This window comes from Brassica oleracea, chromosome C6 (assembly GCF_000695525.1).
Source record: "Brassica oleracea var. oleracea cultivar TO1000 chromosome C6, BOL, whole genome shotgun sequence".
In the NCBI taxonomy this organism is placed as follows: Eukaryota; Viridiplantae; Streptophyta; class Magnoliopsida; order Brassicales; family Brassicaceae; genus Brassica; species Brassica oleracea.
Genome location: NC_027753.1, coordinates 39,629,769 through 39,653,659, shown reverse-complemented (window position 1 = coordinate 39,653,659; position 23,891 = coordinate 39,629,769). Strand labels below are relative to the sequence as shown.

Below are 23,891 nucleotides of genomic sequence, written 5' to 3'. Positions count from 1 at the left end.
CATAAATTAACATATGATGATGGTGAGAGACGTTTGGAACCTTTGTTGTCTCCGTTTCTCTAGAATAACGATTTTTGTGGTTTGTCAACTAATTTTAGGAGAATGTGAAGTTTTACTAAATTGGTTGATAAAAAACAAGAACAATGCCCATGTACCATGTAAGAGAGTTTAGAATACATTAATACAAACTTAGAATGTGGTTAGAAATTTTTAAACAACTCTAAAGATTATTGGTTTCAGTTTATTAATCATTTAAAAAAAAACTTAATATTTTGTAGGGGTTAACACATAGATTTTGAGAAAAATTCAAAAAATATGACAATATTGTTTCAATACATAGTTGTATCATAAATTAACATATTATGATGGTCAGAGAGGTTTGGAACCTTTGTTGTCTCCGTTTCTCTAAAATAACGATTTTATTGTGGTTTGTCAAACAAAATTGGAGCAAATGAAGTTTTACTAAATTAATTGAAAAAAAATAGAACGATGTCCATGTACCATGTAAGATAGTTTAGAATACATTAAGACAAATATAGAATGTGATTAGAAATTTTAAAACAACTCTAAAGATTATAGGCCTCAGTATATTAACCATTTATCGAAAAACTTAATATTTTGTAGGGGGGTTAATACATAGATTTTGAGAAAAATTAAAAAAAAAATGAAAATATTGTTTTAATACATAGTTGTACCATAAATTAACATATGATGATGGTGAGAGACGTTTGGAACCTTTGTTGTCTCCGTTTCTCTAGAATAACGATTTTTGTGGTTTGTCAACTAATTTTAGGAGAATGTGAAGTTTTACTAAATTGGTTGATAAAAAACAAGAACAATGCCCATGTACCATGTAAGAGAGTTTAGAATACATTAATACAAACTTAGAATGTGGTTAGAAATTTTTAAACAACTCTAAAGATTATTGGTTTCAGTTTATTAATCATTTACCGAAAATCTTAATATTTTGTTGGGGTTAACACATAGATTTTGAGAAAAATTCAAAAAATATAACAATATTGTTTTAATGCATAGTTTTACCATAAATTAACATATGATGATGGTGAGAGAGGTTTGGAACCTTTATTGTCTCCGTTTCTCTAGAATTACGATTTTATTGTGATTTGTCAACTAATTTTGGGAGCATATGAAGTTTTACTAAATTAATTGATAAAACAGTTGAACGATGCACAAGTACCATGTAAGAGAGTTTAGAATACATTAATACAAATGTAGAATGTGGTTAGAAATTTTAAAACAACACTAAAGATTATAGGCTTCAGTATATTAACCATTTACCGAAAAACTTAATATTTTGTAGGGATTAGTTAACACATAGATTTTAAGAAAAATTTAAAAAAATATGACAATATTGTTTTAATACATAGTTTTATCATAAATCAACATATGATGATGGTCAGAGAGTTTTGGAACCTTTGTTGTCTCTGTTTCTCTAGAATAACGATTTTATTGTGGTTTGTCAACTAATTTTGGGAGCATAGGAAGTTTTACTAAATTAATTGATAAAAAATAGAACGATTCCCATGTACCATGTAAGAGAGCTTAGAATACATTAATACAAACTTGGAATGTGGTTTGAAATTTAAAAAAAACACTAAAGATTATAGGCTTCAGTATATTAATCATTTACCGAAAAACTTAATATTTTGTAGGCGTTAACACATAGATTTTGAGAAAAATTTAAAAAATATAACAATATTTTTTTAATCTATAGTTGTATCATAAATTAATATATGATGATGGTCAGAGAGGTTTGGAACTTTTGTTGTCTCCGTTTCTCTAGAATAACGATTTTATTGTGGTTTGTCAACTAATTTTGGGAACATATGAAGTTTTACTAAATTAATTGATAAAAAATAGAACGATGCACTTATACCATGTAAGAGAGCTTAGAATACATTAATACAAATGTAGAAGTGGTTAGAAATTTCAAAACAACACTAAAGATTATAGGCTTCAGTATATTAACCATTTACCGAAAAACTTAATATTTTGGAGGGATTAGTTAACACATAGATTTTAAGAAAAATTTAAAAAAATATGACAATATTGTTTTAATACATAGTTTTATCATAAATCAACATATGATGATGGTCAGAGAGTTTTGGAACCTTTGTTGTCTCTGTTTCTCTAGAATAACGATTTTATTGTGGTTTGTCAACTAATTTTGGGAACATATGAAGTTTTACTAAATTAACTGATTAAAAATAGAACGATGTCCATGTACGTTGTAAGAGAATTTAGAATATATTAATATAAATGTAGAATATGGTTAGAAATTTTAAAACAAAACTAAAAATTATAGGCTCCACTCTTTTGCCTTTGAATTTTGTGGAGTCATTATGGTTTGGTTTCTGAATCTTGGTGGCGACTCAAAATGTCTCAGGTTGATTTGGTGTCTTGCTTATGTGGTCTTGTTTCTTTAGCAACCGTCGGCTTGTGGCTTCGGTTTTAGATTTCATCTAAATTGCCGACTTAGTTAAATATCTTTTGGTATTTAGTTCAGATGTTTCAGACTTGTAACCATCCATGTTTGGGTTTGTAATGCTTCAGACTTGTGACTACCCATGTTTGGGTTTGTAAGGTTGTTTCAAACTCGTATTAATTTGGTCTGGAACGTTAGTCCGTTCGCGAAACAGGTATGGAACGTTAGTCCTTTTTCAACAAATCCTCTGGATGTCGCCATAGAAAGTATTAGCGCCGGCCTACAGATAGTCATGAAGGCTACACCGCTCCCTCCCTCAGGCGTCTCCTCGACTCAGTTAGGAGCTTGGATCATGTGGATCGTCTGGATCTCCAGAAACCAAAAAATCTTCCAGAGTAGAACCTTCACTCCCCAAGAGACAACCCTCAAAGCTCTGATTAATGCAAAAGAATGGCAGGAAGCTCAGAGATCTGAGGTCAGCAGTAAGAAGCCCTATCCTCCCCCGCAGATTGTTGCCCCAACCGACGCGATTATATGTAGGTGGCGGCCTGGAGGACAGGAACCCCAATCGCCAGTGTCGCGTGGAGCTTCTACCACGCAAATGGAGAGATTATCACATCTCACAGCAAATCAATCTCCTTTGTGATTTCGTCCCTTGTGGCTGAGGGACTAGCATTGCGAGAAGCCATGGAACATGCATGGTCCCTAGGATTGACGAACATGATCTTTGAAACCGATTCCAAACAGCTGGTGTCAGCAGTTGAAGGTGAATCGAACTTCTCTGATCTCCATGGAATCGTCTCCGACATTATCTCTCTAGCAAACTCTTTTGATTCTGTTTGTTTCAAATTTCGTAACCGCAGAAACTTTGTTCTAGAGGACAGCCTCGCAAAACAAGTTCTTGGTTTAGTTGTACCAACCACATTTAATTAACTTTAATGAAGCGCTCCCTTGACAAAAAAAAAAAAAACTCGTATTAATTTAATTGAAAATGAAAAAGAAACAACAACAACAACGTAGAACTCATATGATAAGACAATGTGATTGATATGGTTGGCTTCTACTGGAGTCTCACGGTGACTTGTGTGTCTGTGTCTGCTGGTTTTCTCTTGTTTCTGTGTTTTGAATCTTCTCCTAGACAAGCATGGCTCAACCTTATCGATGCTTTCATCCGCTTAGCGACAAGGGCCTTGTCCTAAAGAACCTCAAAGCAAAAAGGCTATAATCAAAGTTCAACCGGAAAAGACATGTTTTCTGTTTATAATTTTCTATTACTGTATTTGCAATATGTTAGCTCAATGACACATTCAACTGAAATACTGGCTGCCACAAACCTTGTCTGATCCCAACTTGCAGCAACTTAGAGAACACATAATATATATAAGAAATGACATAATGTGACTTAAACGACAGAGCACCACTGTGGTAAATAAGAAATGACATTGTGGGATAAAAGGAAATCAATAATTCAAAGTTTTAAAGAGAAAGATCAGCAAGATCAAATGTTCTCTCAACCGCTTTGCACCATGACTCCACTTTCTTCTTCCTGGTTGCTTCTTCCATAGCCGGTCTGAATACTTTGGAGTTCTTTGACTTCTCTCCTGACTCGAATATGTCTTCTTCCTTCCAGAATCCAACGGCTAGTCCAGCTGCATAGGCTGCTCCTAGTGCTGTTGTCTCTATGTCCACTGGCCTCACCACCGGAGTTCCCATCAAATCAGCCTGCCCATGTTTCAAAAGGACAAATGAGACTTAATGTTCAAAAAACTACAATCATCATCATATAATCATTACCTGAATCTGCATAAGAAGGTTGTTGGCGGTGGCGCCACCATCAACTCTAAGCAAGAACTCCCCTTTCTCATTATTTAGAGAGCCCTTTTCACCGGCGTCTTTGTTCATAGAGTCTAGCACATCTTTCACTTGGAAACACATGCTCTCCAGCACAGCCCTTGCAATGTGAGACTTGTTTGTGAATCTCGTTATTCCAATGCAAACACCACGAGCGTCTTCTCTCCACCAAGGCGCAAACAAACCGTTGAATGCCGGCACAAAGTACACTCCTCCCGTTGATTCTACCATAGCCGCCAAATCTTCAATTTCACTTGCACTTTTAATTATCCCAAGGCTGTCTCTTAGCCATTGAACAGCAGCTCCAGCTATAGCAATGGAACCCTCTAGAGCATAGTTTGTCTTTGCTTGAGGCCCAAGCTTGTAGGACAACGTGGTCAGAAGTCCATGTCCTGACTTGATGGGAACTTCACCTGTGTTGAGAAGAATGAAAGCGCCAGTGCCGTAAGTACTCTTAGCCTCGCCTTTTTTGCAAGCTTGTCCCAACATTGCAGCGTGCTGGTCGCCAAGACATCCAGCGATCTTGATGCCAGGGATGGGCCAGCCTTTGCAGATTTCTCCAATGACCTCCGAGTTGCTTACAATCTTGGGCAAGATTTCAGCAGGAATGGCTAGAGTCTTTAGAGTGTCCTCGTCCCAGTTCAAGGTTTTGAGGTTCATGAGCATCGTACGAGAAGCATTGGTGACATCAGTGACGTGTAGCCCTCCATTCACACCGCCGGTCATGTTCCAGATAATCCATGTATCGATTGTGCCAAAGATGGCATCTCCTTTCTTGATAGCGTCTTTAACAGCATCTACATTCTCCATCAGCCAGAGAAGCTTCATGGCAGAGAAGTATGTGCTTATGGGCAATCCACAAGACTCCACAAAATGGGATCTTCCTCCTGATAGTTCCTTCTCTAGTCTCCTGTGAATATCATCACAAAAAGAAAAAAAAAATCTCATCAGAAACCAACTCTCTAAGCATAGAGGATTTTTAAGACAAATGATTCAAGAAAACAAAACAAGAAAGAGAAATTATGTATCTAATGTTACCTGCAGATGGAACTGGTGCGAGCATCCATCCAGACGATAGCTTTGTGGAGAGGAAGTCCAGTGGATTTGCTCCAAACGACGGTCGTCTCTCTTTGATCCGTAAGCCCAATGGCCTTCAAGCCACCATCCACGTTGTGTCCATCGGCTGTGGCTTTGTCAAGAGCTTTTGTAATGCACACTTTCACACTTTCGAGTATCTCCATTGGATCGTGTTCCACCCATCTTCATTTACAAATATTAGTGTCAATAAATAATATGAATGTATGCATCAAACACTAAACAAAGAGCTTCAAAGATAACTAAATATTACAGATCGCCCAAGAATGTCACAGTGAACTCACTATACACTTTTGATCATACAGTCTACCTTCAAAGATAACTAAATATACAGTGTCCAATAAGGCAAGATGTGGATCATCGACCAAAAAAAAGTCTCACCTACTTCTCACAGTAATCACATATATAACCACTAAAGTTAAAGTTGTCCAAAAAAAAAAAAACCACTAAAGTTAAAAAAAAATACAAATATATGTAATAAAAAAAAGTCAACAAGTAGGTGATACAGATCCAGAGAGAGAGAGAGAGAGAGAGAGAGGGATTACCCAGCTTCAGGATAGAACTGAGTAAACTCGACTTGATGGGATGCAACGGCACGAGCATCGTGATCATAAATGATGAATCTGGTGCTGGTCGTTCCTTGATCTATTGATCCAATGAAACCTTTTTCTCCTGCCATTTTTTTTTGTTTTTCTAAAGAAGAAGATTGAACAATACGAATGAAGATGAGTGAAGATAGGATATAACGTGGGAATAATGGGGGAGTGGTATATATAGAAAGCTGAATAAGAGTCAGAGATATTGTTGGAAAGTTCACCCTTCTTTTTATCCGTTTACTCCAGCGGATGGTGATGTATTTCTTATGGTTTTTATTGGTTGAAGGTCAAATATTATGAGATCATCTTTCTTAAATTCAGCTCCATCTTTCACGTGTTCTTCACGGATTGGTAGATTTTGTAACCGTCTCTATCGTTGACTTTGACAAACTCTTATGTCTGTTCACAAATCTGGTTTTTAGAGTTGATTTCTTTGAAACTTATCCAATATCTAGACTATTTCTTACATGCCAATAACTACTATATGATATTTATAAAAGTTTAAATGTATATACAACATTCATATGGCATTGTTTTTTATTAAATAATATTAGCTGAAGTTTTCTCAATTAGAAGATATGGTTTATTAATGGGGGTTTATCGACTACTACTAAAGTACTAATATTGATTAATGCTGGTAAAGGTAATATACCAAATATGGGTGAGCTGGTTTACCAATAAATATTATCAAATATAAATTGTGATAGCGACCTTACATTTACGATCACAATATATTTACCGAAAAATTATCCAGTTTCTTTTTTTTTTTTAATCAAACCAAAGTTGCATTTATCTTAAAAGAGTTTAAATTCCATTAGAGGAGGATACAACAAGGCTACAAAGAGCCAACCAAAATGATAAACTGATAAAATAAAAGATAGAATTGATACAAATCACAAAAAGAAACCATAATAATCGCATGACAACGATTTCATAAGCTTCTTGAATAACTGTACCAAGTGTAATCCAAAAGATCACAGACACTGCATCAACAGCAGAGGAGAGCATTAGCTGGGAGGAAAATCCTTTCAGTACCAGCAACTCTTGAGCTTCCAATTCACTCCATACAAGAGGAAATATTGGGAAGAGACACAGCTCCTAACAGGAGACAACCGGGAGAACAATATTCGTCAAGATCATATTCAATAGGTAACATATGTCACTAGGTTTTTCTTCCAGCTGCCACAAAGAAGAGAAACACAAGATAACAGCACCAAAGACCAGACTGAATACAATGAAGGACCTACATACTGCAGGAAGAAATCGCTCCAAGGCGACAAAGATAGAACCGACGGAAACTCTGTCCATCGAAACATTAACAACTAAAACCATTGACCCCAAGTTCAAAGTCCCCCATACAACTCGCGTTCCAACCAATTCAACAGAATAAAAGCAAGAGGAGAGAGGGAAGCTATGATGAACCTGGAGGACTGTAACAGGAGGGTGGGGTGAAAGGTCGGGACAAGATCTGAGAATAGACCCTTCAACGACCTGACAAGGAGACGACCTGCACACAACAGGAAATAAGCGTCCACAGGGGAAGGGAGAGTCACTGGAGGGCACAAGAGGGACGACGTCTGGAGGGTCTGGAGGTTCCGGTGGAGCGACGGGAGAGAGAGCTTCAAGCGGAGGATACTCGTACGGCGGCGGATCTGGAGGAGGTCTGGAAAACGACGAAGGAGGAGCGTTCACCATAAGGGCCATGGAGGAGGAGCAGAGCTGCTTCAAAGGGAGTCTGAAGGAACGACGGAGCTGGAACGGAGGAGATCCATCCGAAACGGCGCACCTCGGGATACGGGTCCGAGAGAAAATTTAGGGTGACTTTTGTATTGCCAAAAAAGAATAATTATCCAGTTTCTATTAATTACAAATGATCTTGTAATATTTTGGGTTTCTTTGCAATCTCTCAAGTTATACATGCAGCAACATTTGAGAGATGGGTCAACAAACCAAACATCCTTGAAGACTTTTTTGGTTGCAACAATAGCCACCTCTGCACTTAACACATAGAAATGGCTATATTGCTTTGTCTAGCATTCTCATCTCTCTTTGCAACCAAAAATATATAACCCAAAAGCAGTTCTCTCTGTTTACTTTCAAGTTTCTAAGAGCAGCATTAACCCAAATATCCAAATGGGTTTCTAATTTTTTTTTATTTTTTTTGGTCGATTTTTTTTTTTTTTTTAAATTAAAAAAGAATCAATCGCAGGCTGCCACGTATCAGTGGGACCCGCGCACAGTAAAAAAACTCCACTACATATGTTTCTTATTTGGCTACATTTAGCTCTTTTCTTCCTCGGTTCCCCCATTTTTGTGGTCCCTTCCCCTCCTAAAAACCATCTAAAACACTCATCTTTTATGTACTTTCAAAGATTGCAAGAATGAATACAGCCAATATGCTGGAGCTCTAACTTTTTATTCGACACTAAATGCTTGGATTATGACAAATTGAGTCACTTGATCATGTAAATGTACATTTCTCCAATAATATAAGCCAAGGTTCATCTAGAATCTCCAAAAGCAATTTCATATATGTTTCACACCCTCGACGTCAAAAAAAAAAAAAAAAAAAAGGTTTCACACCCTTTCATATATACTACGTTTCTAGAAACATAACTAATATAATATTGGGTAAGCTAGGAACTTCCTTAGACGTAAGCGTATATAAATGGTAAGCTTGAAGATTACGAAATCATCATTTAATGAATATTTCCAAATTTGGCTTGGTTCACATCTTCTACTCCTTCCCCATCTCATTATGATCACATCACTTTCCAATCTCTCTCTTTCTCTCTTCGCTCTCCATGTACGCCGCTTCTTTTCGCCGTCTCGCCTCTGGCGTCGCTTTCATCGCCACTGCATCTGGTGGCGCTGTTTTGTCGCTTGCCTCCAGCGACAAAGACCGTACGATTGTGGAGTCATGGAGGCGTACGATTGGTGATCCTACGGCTTCAGTACCGTCTCGATCCGTTCAAGAATCGGTTCTGAGTGGAGCCAGCTTGTCAAATCCGCTCGATGTCCTCGTCATAGGCGGTGGAGCCACCGGTTCTGGTGTCGCACTAGACGCCGCCACCCGTGGCCTCCGTGTTGGTCTCGTCGAACGTGATGACTTCTCCTCAGGGACCTCTTCGAGATCAACAAAACTAATTCATGGAGGTAATAACTAATCTTATATTTTAATTTCGTATGCGTTGCGGTAGCTACACGCAATTCGGACAAGAAGCATGAAATCAGTTGCTTCGTTGAATGATAAGTATAGATAAATAAATTATGAGTTTTAGCTTGTTACTACAGAACATATTAGGTAATTAATGGTCTAATATATGATCTAATTAGGGGTTCGTTACTTGGAGAAAGCCGTTTTCAATCTTGATTACGGACAGCTTCGGCTTGTGTTTCACGCCCTCGAAGAGCGTAAACAACTGATCGAGAACGCACCGCATCTCTGCCACGCACTCCCCTGCATGACACCTTGTTTCAGCTGGTTCGAAGTTGTCTACTTCTGGATGGGACTGAAAATGTATGACTTGGTGGCTGGACCAAGACTATTGCATCTCTCCAGATATTACTCCGCAAAACAGTCTGTTGAGCTCTTCCCAACCCTCGCGAGTAAAGGGAAAAACAAGAGTACTACTTTGGCAGGCACGGTTGTGTATTACGATGGGCAAATGAATGATTCACGAGTCAATGTTGGTTTGGCTTGTACTGCCGCTTTAGCTGGTGCTTCAGTTCTCAACCATGCAGAGGTTGTCTCCCTTATCAGGGATGGTGTTACTCAGAGAGTAATTGGTGCTCGGATCCGTAACAATCTCTCTGGTACGTCGTCAAAGCATTTTTGTTGAATATTTTAGCATGAACTCTATATACTTAACTAATGATAACATGCTTAATTTCATATATGAGTACCAGGCAAAGAGTTTGACACCTACGCGAAGGTGGTTGTTAATGCGGCTGGACCATTCTGTGATTCGGTTAGGAAAATGGCTGATGGCGAGTCAAAGCCGATGATATGTCCAAGCAGCGGCGTACACATTGTGTTGCCAGACTACTATTCTCCTCAAGGGATGGGCTTGATAGTCCCCAAGACTAAGGATGGTCGCGTTGTGTTTATGTTACCTTGGTTGGGGAAAACCGTAGCAGGCACTACAGACTCTCCCACTTCAATCACTTCGCTTCCAAAACCTAATGAAGATGAGATTCAATTCATACTTGACACAATCACCGACTACCTTAACATCAAGGTACGTACGTTAAACCTAAATCTTTTTGTTTTCCTAAATATGATTATCATAAGAAAACCTTCCTAGGTTCGACGTACCGATGTTCTGTCGGCTTGGAGTGGTATTCGTCCATTGGCTATGGATCCAACAGCAAAAAACACTGAGAATATGTCCAGAGACCACATTGTTCTGGAGGATTGTCCTGGTCTGGTTACAATCACAGGTGGAAAATGGACAACTTACAGAAGGTACAAAGGGTTTGTTTGTATAAATAATGTGGTTAGTAAAATACTCATGGAGTGATTTCATTTCAGCATGGCGGAAGACGCGGTGGACGCAGCAATCAAATCTGGAAAGCTGAAACCTAGCAACGATTGCGTAACGCAGAAGCTACAGCTTGTGGGCTCTTACGGATGGGACTCATCTTCCTTCGCAGCTCTAGCGCAGCAATACGTGCGCGTGAAGAAAACTCACGGTGGTAAAATGGTTCCAGGGACAATGGACACAGCAGCCGCAAAGCATTTGTCACATGCATATGGATCAATGGCTGACCGAGTCGCCACCATTGCTCAGGAAGAGGGTCTTGGGAAGAGACTAGCACACGGTCATCCGTTCCTCGAAGCAGAAGTTGCTTACTGTGCAAGAAACGAGTACTGTGAATCAGCAGTGGATTTCATAGCCAGGAGGTGTAGAATAGCCTTCTTAGATACCAATGCAGCGGAGCAGGCTTTGAAACGTGTGGTGGAGATATTAGCGAGTGAACACAAGTGGGGCAAGTCGAGGCAGATGCAGGAGTTGAAGATGGCCAAAGAGTTTCTTCAAACTTTCAAGTCTTCCAAAAACGCACACTAACAACAAGAAGCCTAGTTTCTTCCCTAGCAACCTCATTAGATTTGGGTATTTTTAGCTTTATTTTCATTTATTGAATTCCTTTGCGCGAGAGTAATGATTCGTGACCATAGCATGAGGTTTTAGAAATTCCACAATATATTCTTTGGATTTTCTCAGCTCTTGTCTTGATTATTAACGTGAGCTTGACCCAGATTCTAGTCTCAGATTACTAGAAAACATCTATTTAGTATTTTTCAAAAGAAATTGATAAGACGTTTTCTTCTTACACTTCATGTTAGCCACATGAAGGAAAAAGATTTCTGTTACGTACGTTACGATTCCTTGATTTTGTAACGTCTATCATGCAGAAAGGGACAAGAGGATGAAGACTAAATCGGATGTGGGGCATGTTTAGCATGTGTAAATCAATTAAAACAACAATTATAATATTGTTTGAATCAATCCATGCAAACTAATTAAAGCACTGTCACTGTAAGGAAGTAAACGTATATACAATGTCCGTAGGTAAAAGGAAAATCGTATGAAAGTAGACGTGGAGCCAGCCATGTAAGGATGGAGAAAGATGAGAGTGATGACTAGACTTACAGTGTTTTGAGTTTATATTCAACCTCACCGAATCGAATCTATACGTGAAACTATCCAATCACCATTAAATTATCATAATAATGGTTAGATCTAACGGCTAAAAGCGTGTTACTACACATAAGGTGGGGTCTTGCATGAAGGGCAAGGATGATAGACATTCCGTGAGTCTACTACGCCACGTGGATGTGACGTGGTTATCTATCTTATCCGCCGCGTAAATTAATAATTTTCCATAGACTAACACGTTCGAAGTCAGCCGTCCGATCGATAGAAGACGGTTCACATAAGTAGGTGCACAGTAATTTACGTGCACATAAGCGTAGAATATTACTACTGTCTTTTTTGATTTTATACTTACTTATAAAACGACACGATAGCTCACCGAGTTGCTTCATTTCATATCTCTCTCGAAGCATCAAAAGTCGAGTCTCTTTCTATTGATAAGTGTTACAGTGTTTAAGGAGAGAGAGAGAGAGAGATAAAGATGACGGGGAAAGCGTTGTTACCGGAGCTTTGGACGGAGATTCTGGTGCCGGTGTGCGCCGTGGTGGGAATCGCCTTCTCGCTGTTCCAGTGGTATATTGTCTCCGGCGTGAAACTCACCGCCGATCGTGGCGCGTCTTCGGAAAAGAATGGAAATGAGGATTATCTGATAGAGGAAGAGGAAGGGGTTAATGATCAGAGCGTTGTCGCCAAATGCGCTGAGATTCAGACAGCTATATCTGAAGGTGATGAGAACTCGTGTTTGCTTTTGCTTTTTTATTTTTTTTTAGATCTTCTCTGTTTTATTTTTTAATTTCCTTATTTTTTTTTTTGTCTTAAAGTTGGTGAAACTATATGTTTTGGAAATTTTGAACCTTTTTGAAGTCTTCCTCTTGTCTGAAGCTGAATATTTGGTCAAAGTAACTCGTTGTCTTGTTAAATAATCTGTGATCTTGTCCGCAGGTGCAACCTCATTTCTGTTCACCGAGTACAAGTACGTTGGCGTCTTCATGGTTCTCTTCGCCGCCATCATCTTTCTCTTCCTCGGCTCTGTCCAAGGCTTCAGTACCAAGAGCCAGCCTTGCACTTACGACCAGACCACAACATGCAAGCCTGCTCTCGCCACCGCCGTCTTCAGCACCATCTCCTTCGTCCTCGGCGCGGTGACCTCAGTCCTCTCTGGCTTTCTCGGGATGAAGATCGCCACTTATGCCAACGCGAGAACCACTCTTGAAGCGAGGAGAGGCGTTGGAAAGGCCTTCATCGTTGCGTTCAGGTCTGGCGCTGTGATGGGTTTCCTTCTCGCTGCGAACGGTCTCTTGGTTCTTTACATTACCATCAACCTCTTCAAGATTTACTACGGTGATGATTGGGAAGGTCTTTTTGAGTCCATCACTGGGTATGGTCTTGGTGGATCTTCCATGGCGCTCTTTGGTAGAGTTGGTGGTGGGATCTACACTAAGGCTGCTGATGTTGGTGCTGACCTTGTCGGCAAAGTCGAAAGGAATATTCCGGAAGATGATCCAAGAAACCCTGCTGTAAGCACTATTATTAACACCATTCTTTTATGTTAGTTACCAGTTGACTTATTGTTGTTATGTTTCAGGTAATTGCTGATAATGTGGGTGACAATGTTGGTGACATTGCTGGGATGGGCTCTGATCTGTTTGGATCATACGCGGAGTCATCTTGTGCTGCGCTTGTTGTTGCTTCCATCTCCTCCTTTGGAATCAACCACGACTTCACTGCCATGTTGTTCCCGTTGCTCATCAGTTCAGTGGGAATATTGGTGTGTTTGATCACTACCCTCTATGCAACAGACATCTCTGAGATTAAGGCAGTAAAGGAGATCGAACCTGCGTTGAAAAACCAGCTCATTATTTCTACGGTTATCATGACTGTTGGAATAGCTGTAGTATCATGGATTGGGTTACCGTCTTCCTTCACCATCTTCAACTTTGGGACACAGAAAGTTGTGAAAAACTGGTAAGATCCTTTTGATTAGTTGCATTTTCTTTTTATGTGAACCCTTTTACTTAAATTTGGGGTATGCAGGGAGCTATTCCTGTGTGTTGCTGTTGGTCTCTGGGCTGGACTCATTATCGGCTTTGTTACTGAATACTACACAAGTAATGCATACAGGTAAAGAGCCTAGTTTAGATCAATATTGAGTGCCATTTTCTCTTTCTCTGTGGCTTCTTTTATGACCAGTTGTGTGGTTTGCAGCCCTGTGCAAGACGTGGCAGATTCATGCAGAACCGGCGCGGCAACCAACGTTATATTCGGACTTGCTCTTGGATACAAATCCGTCATCATTCCGATCTTTGCGATTGCTGTCAGTATATTCGTTAGCTTCAGCTTTGCTGCAATGTACGGTGTGGCGGTTGCTGCTCTTGGAATGCTGAGTACCATTGCAACTGGTTTGGCGATTGATGCTTATGGTCCGATCAGTGACAATGCTGGTGGTATTGCTGAGATGGCTGGAATGAGCCATCGCATCCGAGAAAGAACTGACGCTCTTGATGCTGCTGGAAACACCACTGCTGCTATCGGAAAGGTAATATCATAGTCTCCTTTTGTTATTTTATCAGTTTTATACAAATGAAATCACAGTGCTCTTGTGCATCAGGGTTTTGCGATTGGTTCTGCTGCTCTTGTGTCGTTGGCGTTGTTTGGTGCATTTGTGAGCCGAGCAGGAGTACAGACGGTGGATGTGTTGACCCCAAAGGTGGTGATAGGGCTGCTAGTTGGAGCGATGCTTCCTTATTGGTTCTCTGCAATGACGATGAAGAGCGTGGGAAGTGCAGCTCTTAAGATGGTGGAAGAAGTGAGGAGGCAGTTCAACACCATCCCCGGACTCATGGAAGGTACCGCGAAACCAGACTATGCAACGTGCGTCAAGATATCAACGGATGCTTCCATCAAGGAAATGATTCCTCCTGGTTGCCTTGTCATGCTTACTCCACTCATTGTCGGTTTCTTCTTCGGCGTTGAGACCCTCTCCGGTGTCCTCGCTGGCTCCCTTGTCTCCGGAGTTCAGGTTGCGATATCAGCTTCTAACACTGGTGGAGCCTGGGACAATGCCAAGAAGTACATTGAGGTAAGCAATCTTTTTGTGTGTAGAGAGTTTATATTTGTGATAAAAAATATCAGAAGAGAGAGGTTTGAGGATTGTGAAATGATGTGAGTGCAGGCGGGGGCATCAGAGCACGCGAGGAGCTTAGGACCAAAAGGGTCAGAGCCACACAAGGCAGCAGTGATAGGTGACACAATAGGAGACCCATTGAAGGATACGTCAGGACCGTCGCTTAACATATTGATAAAGCTAATGGCTGTTGAGTCTCTCGTCTTTGCTCCCTTCTTTGCCACACATGGAGGTTTCCTCTTCAGGATCTTCTCGTGAAGTAGAAGGCTAACTTATATTATATAAAAGCCTATTTCTCACTCTCTTTTACATCTTTTTGTTTTCGGTGGCGGTGGTTTACTTTTTGTTTAGTGGTTTCATTAAGAAAAGTCAAAATGATGTTATACTTGTGTTCTTTTGCCAAAAGAAAAAAGAACAATCTCATGTTGATTGTTGAAAAAAGAACAATCTCATTCAACATGACAAAAAGAAAAAAGAACAAAGAACAATCTCATCTTATTAAACCGTTGCATATAAGCATTATAAGGTTTGGATCCTTACATGTGTAGTCACCATATGTTATTGTATATAATATAAATCAAAACAAGAAAGATCTATTGTTGTTTGGGGTCTTCTGAAACCATGCGGCGGTTCCTGCCTCTCATTGCAACCGGTGGCAACTTGTAACATTCTGTACGACAAGCTGCACATTCTGACGCTGGTGATGAGCGCTGGCAGTGGGGACGGCAGATCTTACTGCATTCTATTTCCGATTTTGCTTCACCTCCTTACAGCCAGTATCATCACTATCCACACCATGCTCATTACCTTCATTTTCTTCTTCTTTATGTTTATGAATTGAGTTACTTATGATGCAATAGTCTCTATTTATAGTTTCGAGATTGCAATGAATACATTGTCTTTCAGTTAATTATCAGTCAAAATTTAACATTAGTCAAAATTTTTGTTCAAATGCATTTATATGAATTGGTCAAAGTTTTTAATTGTTGCCATGCTTGGACTCAATTAGTAACTTGTAAGGTATTAATACATTCGGATTCAACTGCCAACACATCTGTTTTATTTATTGTCACTCTTGTTCAAAAGTATTTATGCGTATTTAAATATTTTTACTTTTTACCTGTTTAAATTTACCGTATGGACATACATATCTTTAAAATTTTCACTTTTTTATCATCTCTAGCATGGGACATTAAGTGACAGCCTAACTGCCATGCAAATGAAAAAAAATATAATGTCAGCATGAAGATAAATAGATAATAGTAAGCTTGTAACATTATAGGGTTCACTTTTCCAAAAACACAATGATAACGTTTGTCACCTAACTTGCAAAAGGGATTCTTGAAAGAAGATTGGACACAGATTATATCTCTCCTCTGTATCCACCAGAGCCGAAATAGTCTTTTCTAGAGTTAGATATGGCCACACTCTTCTGCTGCTCCAGTTTTGGACAGTCTCTAATACGATGTCCCAGACCCCCACAGTAAGCACAACCCTTGACACCACTTGCATTAGCAATATTCTCTGCTTCCTCCATCGGATCCTTCAGCTCAGCAAGGACAGGTGGAATCCTCTGTTTAGCTTCTTGCAGCAAGTGTTTCAGATCAAGCAGCGTGGTCTCGCTTTGGTTCTTGTTTATAAACGTAGTTGCTATCCCTGTTTTCCCACACCGACCTGTTCTTCCTATCCTGTGCACATAGTTCTCAATCTCCGCAGGCATGTCGTAGTTTATGACGTGCTGAATATCAGGGAAGTCTAACCCTTTTGAAGCAATGTCAGTAGCGACCAAGACGTCTTTCTTCCCAGCTTTGAACGAAGAGATGGCGTACTCTCTGTCCTCCTGATCTTTTCCTCCGTGTATAGCCACAGCTTCCACTCCTTTCAGTAACAAGTACTCGTGGATATCATCAACATCAGCCTTGTTCTCACAGAAAATTAAAACCGGTGGTGAGGTTTTCTGCAGGCACTCGAGGAGGTAAACAATCTTTGCTTCTTGTTTGACGTATTCAACCTCCTGGATGACATCGAGATTCGCAGCTCCGGCTCTTCCTACGTTGACTGTCACAGGTTTCACCAGAGCACTTCTGGCAAAGATTTGAATTTTGGTGGGCATTGTAGCAGAGAAGAGAAGTGTTTGACGCTGAGACTTAAAGTGGTCAAAGACTTCCCTAATGTCATCTTCGAAACCCAAATCAACCAACCTATCTGCCTCATCCAGCGTCAGGTACCTATATCAGGAAAAAAAAGAAGTTAAACATCCAACTAACATTATCTAGATTTTAAGGTACATGGCACCGCCTTAGGTCTCTCAAGAGAAGAAAGATACATTCAGAGAAAAGTAACCATATTGAATCACACAGTAAAGAGCTGACAGAACCTAAACAACCCTATCGATCTCTGGCATTAACTAGAAGGAACAACAAAACAGTAAAGAGCTGGCTCCAACGAACCTAGCCTAGTGCATAACAAGAGTCCAGGCATAAGTGCAAACAAACATATATACAAAGGGTGGGTGTTACCTGCAGGCATCTAAGTTCATCTTTTTCTTGGCGAGCAAATCCTTCAACCTCCCAGGGGTAGCAACAACAATATGAACACCCCTCTTGACAACATCCAACTGGGACCTCATATCCACACCTCCAATGCATAGCAAAGACCTCAAAGGCGCGTATCCAGCTTTGACCAAAGGAGCCACAAACTGTTCAACAACTTCGTAAGTCTGCCTAGCAAGCTCTCTAGAAGGACAAACAATTAGCCCAATAGGACCTTCTCCAGGACCAATAGGCATCATCTCCTCCTCCTGAAGAGCAATCATAATCATGGGAAGCACGAAAACCATAGTCTTCCCAGAGCCAGTGAAGGCAATCCCAATCATATCTCTCCCAGACAGAATCACAGGAAGACCCTGAACCTGAATAGGAGTCGGCTGCACTATCCCTTTCTCCCTGAGCGTATCCAAAATAGGTTTCTCAAACTTCATATCCTGGAAGCTCTTGATGGGAGGAGGAATGTCTTCACCGCTAACAATGATATGCCATTGCTTCCTGATCAAATCCATCTGCTTCCTAGACATCTTCCTAATACGCAAAGGAGGTTTCCAACCTGTTAAGAGTGGCTCTGTGTAAGTGATACCTTTGGCTAGCTCACGAACAGACATGAGCGTCTTCTTATCAGAGAGATGCTCCATCATCTCCTTCTCTTGTAGGATGATTTGCTCGGTAGCACTCACTTCGGGTACGTCTCGCTTGAGCTGAGTTGCTTGGACGAGCAAGCTAGGTTTGGATTCGGCGAGCTTCTCCTTCTCCGAAGCTTCTTCCTCCACCTCCAACACTTTGCCCTTCCGTTGAAGAATCTTCTGCTCTTCCAGCGCTCTACGCTTCGCAACTGGAACATACTCCACGTAATCATCGTCTAATTCCATGATTTGAAATCCACACGCTTGCTTGCTTTCAATAGGGGATGGAAACGAAAACCTAATCAAGTAGCAGGAGCAAGATCTCTCTCTCTCTCTCTCTCTCTCTCTGGAATCGTAAAATAGTCGGGGAAACTGACCGACCCGGGGTTTCGCCAATCGGGTTAAGACGGCGTCGATAACTATTGGGTTTGTTGAAGGGCCTTTAAGCCCAATAATTTACATGCTGTATTAAAGCCTAATAATAAACTGAAATGGGCCTAATATACACTTTGTAGTCGTCGTTATTCCTCTGATCTTTCCCCTCTCTAGCAGAGACACCACCACCTGGACTTGTTTAATCTCTCAACTCCGTGGGTGATTCAGCTCCTGAAGAATTGGTGGGTGATTCATCTCGTTTCAGGACTGTTTGGTTGTATTTCCTGCAGCATTTCGCATCGTTCACTTGCATTCGTTTCTCTATACGTGAGTTTTCTTCAATTTTTTTTTGTGTGTCGATTGAGAATTAGAATTGCTGATCCCTGATCTAATAGTAATGAATTTAACCTAGATTACTCTGGATTCAATCGTATCTAGACGATTTGATTGATTGTTACCAAGTTTAAACTCCAATTTCACCATTTTTCTTTTTTGATTTTGCTGTTGCAGGAGACACAAAGACAAAGATCTGTATTTTTTAAATCTATATTTGTAGAGGTCGAGGGATCGAATGGCAAACACAGCGTGTTTTATAATAGTGGGTCGGAATGATATTCCCATCTATGAAGCTGAAGTTGGTTCTGCTCCCAAAGTACTCTTTCTTTCTTTCTTGATACACATCCTCATGAGTCATTTAGATCTAAACTACATTCGTTGGATCCAATATACTTTGCTTTTATCACTGTTGTTCACTTCAGCTGTTGATATGAAAAGTTTTGCTATTTCCCTTTGTTTAAAATCTGTCTACTAGTCTCTCACTCTGTTCGCTCCGTTTGGCAGAGAGAAGATGCTGCTCAGTTGCACCAGTTTATACTACACGCTGCATTAGATGTCGTCCAAGACCTTGCATGGACTACAAGCGCCATGTCTGTAACCTCCCTTCCTTCCTTGTGGTGGTTATGTTTAAGGCATATAATTCATCTCATTTTTCATTTATTATTACTCTTCAGGTTCTTGAAGTCAGTTGACAGGTTTAACGATCTCGTTGTCTCCGTCTATGTTACCGCTGGCCATATCCTTTTTAGTTTTTTCTTCCTTCTTCGTGGAACTATTTATATTCAAGTGGAAATGATTTTTTTTTGCCTTCTCCTGATTCATTCATCTAAGTACATTGTCAGATTTGTGGTAGGTTGGCTTTAACAGATTCATTTCCAAAGTTTTAAATATTTGTGTCCTCCTTGATTAACTATCGCACATACACGACTCATGCTCCTTCATGATTCACGCAATGAAGACGGCATCAAGAGCTTCTTCCAGGAGGTGCATGAGCTTTATATTAAGGTAGCTCTTCTTTGAGCTGATCTAATTCAGTAGTAACATTGTTATTGTCTAAAATGACATGATGATGGTTCATGCAGGTTCTTCTGAATCCCTTGTATCTGCCCGGTTCTCGGATTACATCCTCACATTTTGACACCAAGGTGCGTGCACTTGCAAGAAAGTATCTGTAGAGAAGCACGGAGATCCTGACTTGCTGTTTGGTGAAGGTCCAAAGCCCAAAGTTGCAGTCAATTGTTTGTTATTGTGTTTATGTTCAAATGCTAGAGTTCTCTTCTTCATAACTTCCAAGCAATGTTTTAATGTTTGAGATTCTTTTTAGTGAGAGAAATAATCCATTCAATCCAAACCCATAGTTTCATTTTTTGGTTGGTTGTTATCAAGTCTCTCTCCTCTCGAGGTAGTACCACACACAAAGAAAGAAAGACTTTACTTGAAACTGAATCTAATGGAAGAAAACGCAAAAATAGTAAATGTCTGTTGTGATCAGATTCTTAAATACGCGATTGGAACTTCTGACCTAAGCTAATGTGAAACTTCAATTCCCTTAATAAGATGTTTATATTTTGTATAAAAAAATTTATTCAAACATTGAGTGGAAGTTAAGAGAGCTTGAAAATATATCTAAGATATTCATATCACTTACATCTGGATCATTGCTGAATTCTTTAACAGCAGCCCTGTCTCTTCCTGCAGTTAATTAGACTCATTCTAGCATCTAATCTTCTGAATTGTATGCCATTTTCGAGAGAACACAGCTCAACCAAGTGATTTTTTTTTTTTTAACTTTGGGATAAAAGTAAGTGTTTTTGTTTCCTTGGTTCTCCAAAACAAGGACGCTATGTTCTAATGACTGACATGATTCATGAACAACAAAAACTTCTAAAACCACGAGGTTTCTTGTTTTTGGCTTGGTGTTTCGTAACAACAATCTCAGGAGGAGGAGGAGGAGGCTCTGTGTCTTTCTTGGGTTGTGTCTCGGTTCCATCTGATATTTGAGCCTCAACTTTCTTGGGAGGTGGCTTCAAATTACCATAGTCCATTCCCAAAATTTGAATGCCCGTCTTCGTTAACATCTTCAAGAGCAAACCTTCTTCAATGTTGCCACACATATATACCATCTGACTTGGTGCATCTATGGTAAATGATACACCTGACATCGAACTCACAAATAAATTAAAAAACACCAAGCCAAACCTTATGTATCTATAAATATTAGAGAAAACTTGCAAACCTTGGATGGTCTTTAAAGCTCCTATGATTTTCTTGTACCAGCTTCCTTCTAACATGTCTATCTCGAATCTAAATCTCTGCAGCAGAAAAAAAAAACACAGTTTTAAGAAACTAAAACAATTGAAAAGCGTTGAAAGCAGTGAAGATAAATATATATATATATATAACCAGAAAATGATTATTAGGTTTCCGGATGCCTAGTGGATTCTCTTCAAGTCCATAATCAATCCTGTAGAGCATAGCGTAAATTTTGGCTTTAAACAACTTTTTAATGAAGACAACAGGATCAACTTGGCCACGTAAAAACAGCAACTTCTTAGTGAACATCATAGGATTAGCTCCTTCGCCATGTGGCCACCAGTCAGGTGCATCAATGGAGAACGCTAAACCTACATTACAGTTATAGTTAAGACCTTATCTACTTCCTTCCTCTTGAGTAATCAATATAATTAAAAAGAAGAAGATGGATCAAGACTCAAAAGGCTGTCTTTACCTTCAATGCCCACAAATATTTGATGTAATGTCTTTTGCCAACCTTTGAGTTCAGTTTCCACAAGTAAAACACATGTCTATTCATTAAAATTACACAGGAACTGTTAGACAATATGCCTTGAGAAACAAGTAGAAAGAAAAGAAAAAGAATCAGAGAAATTCATACTAGTTGAGGAGCCGCCATCGTTTTTTTTTGGGTTCCTAGCTAGAAGAGCTGCTTTCTTTGTTTACCCTAAGATGCACAACTTAAATAAAATTAGGAAAAATTGCCTTAATGTTTAAATAAAATGTAAATAAGGACGCCACGTGTGGAGTAGAAGTTTACATTTCTCCATCAAAACTATCTCTCAGCCTCTCTCTCTCGCCGACGAGGGAGGAAGAAGGACCAATCGAGACGTTGTTGAGACCCCTAAACCCCAAATTCACCAGCTTCCTTTCATTTATCTTTTCTCTCTCTCTCTCTCTCTCTCTAGTCTAAAACGAAAAGAAAAAGTATCTAACTTTCGTCATTTTCAATCTCGGATCATCATCTGTAAAGTTCAATCTTCTTTCTCTCTAATCGCGATTCAAAAGAGAGAGTTTACATCATTAGATCTGAGAGGGGGAATGGATAGCAGTTACTCTGTCATTTCCAAAAACTCTAACGTCGAGCTACAGAAACAGACCACCAAGTTGCTTCCTCCTTCCGATGAAGAAAGCTTCGTCAACGATACCCGCAGCCTCGTCGGCTACCAAGAAGCCGACGATCTAGACTTCGACATCTCTAACTATCCGCTCGTTAATGGCAAATCGAGTCAAGGAGGATCTGGGATCCACGGCGCCGTTTTCAACCTCACCACATCCATCATCGGCGCCGGGATCATGGCATTGCCCGCCACCATGAAAGTCCTCGGCTTGGTTCTCGGGTTCGTTCTGATCCTCCTCATGGCGATTTTATCAGAGATCAGCGTTGAGCTTCTGATTAGATTCTCGGTTCTTTACAAGTCCAGATCTTACGGCGAGGTCGTGCAGTTCGCGATGGGTAGAACCGCTAGGGTTTTGTCTGAGATTTGTATCATCGTCAACAACGGTGGTGTCCTCGTTGTGTACCTCATCATCATGGGTGACGTCATGTCTGGTTCGCTTCATCACATTGGTGTTTTGGATCAGTGGTTAGGGAACGGGTTTTGGGACCACCGTAAAGTTTTGATTTTGATTGTTATGGTCGTCTTCTTGGCTCCTCTCTGCGCTTTGAACAAGATTGATTCCTTGAGCGTGACTTCAGCTGCTTCCGTGGCTCTCGCTGTTGTGTTTGTTGTCGTCTGTTTCGCTGTCGCGGCGATTAAGCTTGTACAAGGAACTATTGATACTCCGAGGATGAGTCCTGATTTTAGCTCCAAGGAAGCCATCTTGGATCTTCTCGTGGTGATTCCCATCATGTCAAACGCTTACGTCTGTCATTTCAATGTTCAGCCCATCTATAACGAGCTCGAAGGTCGTTCGCCTCATAAGATGAACAAAGTTGGGAGAATCACTACAGCTATTTGCGTTGTTGTCTATGCTTCAACTGCTATATCGGGCTATCTTCTCTTCGGTCTGGCTACAGAAGCTGATATATTGACCAACTTTGATCAAGATCTCGGCATACGTTTCAGCTCTGCCGTGAATTACGTTGTCAGAATCGGATACATTCTCCATCTAGTTCTCGTCTTCCCCGTGATCCACTTCTCCTTGAGAGAAACCGTTAATACCTTGTTGTTTGAAGGCTCGCCTCCTCTCTCCGAAAGCAAGAAGAGATCTCTGGGGCTCACATTGATCTTGCTGGCTCTTATTTACATCGGCTCCACCATGATCCCAAACATATGGACTGCTTTCAAATTCACAGGGGCAACGTCAGCGGTTTCGCTCGGTTTTACCTTCCCTGCTCTCATCGCGCTACGGTTAGGGAAACAGAGCAATACGTTAAGCTTTTTGGAGAAATCTGTGTCGTGGTTGATGCTAATCTTGGCGGTGGTGGTTAGCATTGTGGGAACCGTTGGCAACATATACAGCATCAGAAGCAAATCAGATTGACGATGATGCTTGTTTAGTGGGGTTTTTACAGGATCTTGTAGATTTTATTATACAAATCAGAGATTCTCAGTCCAATACAGAAGAACCGGAAATCTTCAGTTTTTGTGACTGCTACGTGCCACCTTTAGGATCTCGATCAAATGGCCTTTGTTCAGGCCAAGTCCAGCGATGTCCGGTTTGTGAATTGTTTCAGGTTACGAGATTATCATCATACCCATGACTTCTATGTATACATACCAAGATTCTTATTGATATATTTTTTAAATATTTATACACGCAATTTTGCTGTTTTTATATATACAAGTTCTCTTTTTTTATTTTTGCTTCATTGAATGTTTTTTATTTTCTGTTATCTTTGATCGTTTCGTGAATGTAGTCACAAATCGAGATGGTTACACTTAAAAACCAGCTTTTAATCGACTAGGTATCTGATATAATCGATTGGTTCAAACTT

General features: G+C 40.1%; 7 protein-coding genes across 8 annotated transcripts; 4 read left to right on the top strand and 3 right to left on the bottom strand.

Annotated features, from left to right (window-relative positions):
• Positions 1-3,806: 3,806 nt before the first annotated feature.
• Positions 3,807-6,216, bottom strand: LOC106300963 (glycerol kinase). The gene is made up of 4 exons (XM_013737256.1): positions 5,938-6,216; positions 5,336-5,557; positions 4,241-5,207; positions 3,807-4,168 (listed from the first exon to the last, which is right to left on the bottom strand). Exons 1-4 carry the CDS (start codon positions 6,069-6,071, stop codon positions 3,923-3,925), a joined length of 1,569 nt encoding a protein of 522 aa, XP_013592710.1. The 5' UTR covers positions 6,072-6,216; the 3' UTR covers positions 3,807-3,922.
• A 2,528-nt stretch (positions 6,217-8,744) lies between these two features.
• On the top strand, positions 8,745-11,250 carry LOC106299009 (glycerol-3-phosphate dehydrogenase SDP6, mitochondrial-like). The gene is made up of 5 exons (XM_013735137.1): positions 8,745-9,144; positions 9,325-9,804; positions 9,898-10,229; positions 10,296-10,456; positions 10,523-11,250. Exons 1-5 carry the CDS (start codon positions 8,793-8,795, stop codon positions 11,058-11,060), a joined length of 1,863 nt encoding a protein of 620 aa, XP_013590591.1. The 5' UTR covers positions 8,745-8,792; the 3' UTR covers positions 11,061-11,250.
• Positions 11,251-12,035: 785 nt separating this feature from the next.
• Positions 12,036-15,216, top strand: LOC106299969 (pyrophosphate-energized vacuolar membrane proton pump 1-like). The gene is made up of 7 exons (XM_013735997.1): positions 12,036-12,373; positions 12,591-13,165; positions 13,234-13,613; positions 13,683-13,769; positions 13,854-14,184; positions 14,257-14,727; positions 14,821-15,216. The coding sequence occupies exons 1-7, from the start codon at positions 12,130-12,132 to the stop codon at positions 15,028-15,030; spliced, it is 2,298 nt and encodes a 765-aa protein (XP_013591451.1). The 5' UTR covers positions 12,036-12,129; the 3' UTR covers positions 15,031-15,216.
• Positions 15,217-15,992: 776 nt separating this feature from the next.
• On the bottom strand, positions 15,993-18,342 carry LOC106299970 (DEAD-box ATP-dependent RNA helicase 35-like). Its single transcript, XM_013735998.1, has 2 exons — positions 17,292-18,342; positions 15,993-17,000 (listed from the first exon to the last, which is right to left on the bottom strand). The coding sequence occupies exons 1-2, from the start codon at positions 18,191-18,193 to the stop codon at positions 16,136-16,138; spliced, it is 1,767 nt and encodes a 588-aa protein (XP_013591452.1). The 5' UTR covers positions 18,194-18,342; the 3' UTR covers positions 15,993-16,135.
• A 102-nt stretch (positions 18,343-18,444) lies between these two features.
• On the top strand, positions 18,445-20,025 carry LOC106299971 (trafficking protein particle complex subunit 2). Of its 2 annotated transcripts, none has more exons than XM_013736000.1 (6): positions 18,445-18,649; positions 18,833-18,974; positions 19,163-19,248; positions 19,333-19,394; positions 19,578-19,663; positions 19,741-20,025. In XM_013736000.1, exons 2-6 carry the CDS (start codon positions 18,894-18,896, stop codon positions 19,831-19,833), a joined length of 408 nt encoding a protein of 135 aa, XP_013591454.1. In that variant the 5' UTR covers positions 18,445-18,649; positions 18,833-18,893; the 3' UTR covers positions 19,834-20,025. The 2 variants fall into 2 exon arrangements, with proteins under 2 accessions (XP_013591454.1, XP_013591455.1); XM_013736001.1 differs by having other exon boundaries at positions 18,466-18,637.
• A 340-nt stretch (positions 20,026-20,365) lies between these two features.
• On the bottom strand, positions 20,366-21,841 carry LOC106296494. Its single transcript, XM_013732632.1, has 6 exons — positions 21,711-21,841; positions 21,552-21,617; positions 21,387-21,462; positions 21,062-21,282; positions 20,895-20,970; positions 20,366-20,813 (listed from the first exon to the last, which is right to left on the bottom strand). Exons 2-6 carry the CDS (start codon positions 21,567-21,569, stop codon positions 20,524-20,526), a joined length of 681 nt encoding a protein of 226 aa, XP_013588086.1. The 5' UTR covers positions 21,570-21,617; positions 21,711-21,841; the 3' UTR covers positions 20,366-20,523.
• On the top strand, positions 21,720-23,709 carry LOC106296493 (sodium-coupled neutral amino acid transporter 4-like). The gene has a single exon (XM_013732631.1). It carries the CDS (start codon positions 21,992-21,994, stop codon positions 23,435-23,437), a length of 1,446 nt encoding a protein of 481 aa, XP_013588085.1. The 5' UTR covers positions 21,720-21,991; the 3' UTR covers positions 23,438-23,709.
• The last annotated feature ends 182 nt before the right edge of the window (positions 23,710-23,891 follow it).

Bases quoted from the DNA above. Each gene is read 5' to 3' on its own strand.
- LOC106300963 (XM_013737256.1), bottom strand. From the start codon at position 6,071: ATGGCAGGAGAAAAAGGTTTCATTGGATCAATAGATCAAGGAACGACC. The intron at 5,558-5,937 runs GTAATCCCTCTC...TTGTAAATGAAG, and splicing joins CAGTTCTATCCTGAAGCTGG to ATGGGTGGAACACGATCCAA. The intron at 5,208-5,335 runs GTAACATTAGAT...TGATATTCACAG, and splicing joins CGCACCAGTTCCATCTGCAG to GAGACTAGAGAAGGAACTAT.
- LOC106299009 (XM_013735137.1), top strand. From the start codon at position 8,793: ATGTACGCCGCTTCTTTTCGCCGTCTCGCCTCTGGCGTCGCTTTCATC. The intron at 9,805-9,897 runs GTACGTCGTCAA...TATGAGTACCAG, and splicing joins GATCCGTAACAATCTCTCTG to GCAAAGAGTTTGACACCTAC. The intron at 10,230-10,295 runs GTACGTACGTTA...AAACCTTCCTAG, and splicing joins CCGACTACCTTAACATCAAG to GTTCGACGTACCGATGTTCT.
- LOC106299969 (XM_013735997.1), top strand. From the start codon at position 12,130: ATGACGGGGAAAGCGTTGTTACCGGAGCTTTGGACGGAGATTCTGGTG. The intron at 13,614-13,682 runs GTAAGATCCTTT...TGGGGTATGCAG, and splicing joins CAGAAAGTTGTGAAAAACTG to GGAGCTATTCCTGTGTGTTG. The intron at 14,185-14,256 runs GTAATATCATAG...CTTGTGCATCAG, and splicing joins CCACTGCTGCTATCGGAAAG to GGTTTTGCGATTGGTTCTGC.
- LOC106299970 (XM_013735998.1), bottom strand. From the start codon at position 18,193: ATGGAATTAGACGATGATTACGTGGAGTATGTTCCAGTTGCGAAGCGT. The intron at 17,001-17,291 runs GTAACACCCACC...TTCCTGATATAG, and splicing joins ATGAACTTAGATGCCTGCAG to GTACCTGACGCTGGATGAGG.
- LOC106299971 (XM_013736000.1), top strand. From the start codon at position 18,894: ATGGCAAACACAGCGTGTTTTATAATAGTGGGTCGGAATGATATTCCC. The intron at 19,395-19,577 runs ATATCCTTTTTA...TAACTATCGCAC, and splicing joins CGTCTATGTTACCGCTGGCC to ATACACGACTCATGCTCCTT. The intron at 19,664-19,740 runs GTAGCTCTTCTT...TGGTTCATGCAG, and splicing joins TGCATGAGCTTTATATTAAG to GTTCTTCTGAATCCCTTGTA.
- LOC106296494 (XM_013732632.1), bottom strand. The intron at 21,283-21,386 runs GTAAAGACAGCC...ACTGTAATGTAG, and splicing joins AATATTTGTGGGCATTGAAG to GTTTAGCGTTCTCCATTGAT. The intron at 20,814-20,894 runs GTTTGCAAGTTT...GTTCGATGTCAG, and splicing joins AGCTTTAAAGACCATCCAAG to GTGTATCATTTACCATAGAT.
- LOC106296493 (XM_013732631.1), top strand. From the start codon at position 21,992: ATGGATAGCAGTTACTCTGTCATTTCCAAAAACTCTAACGTCGAGCTA.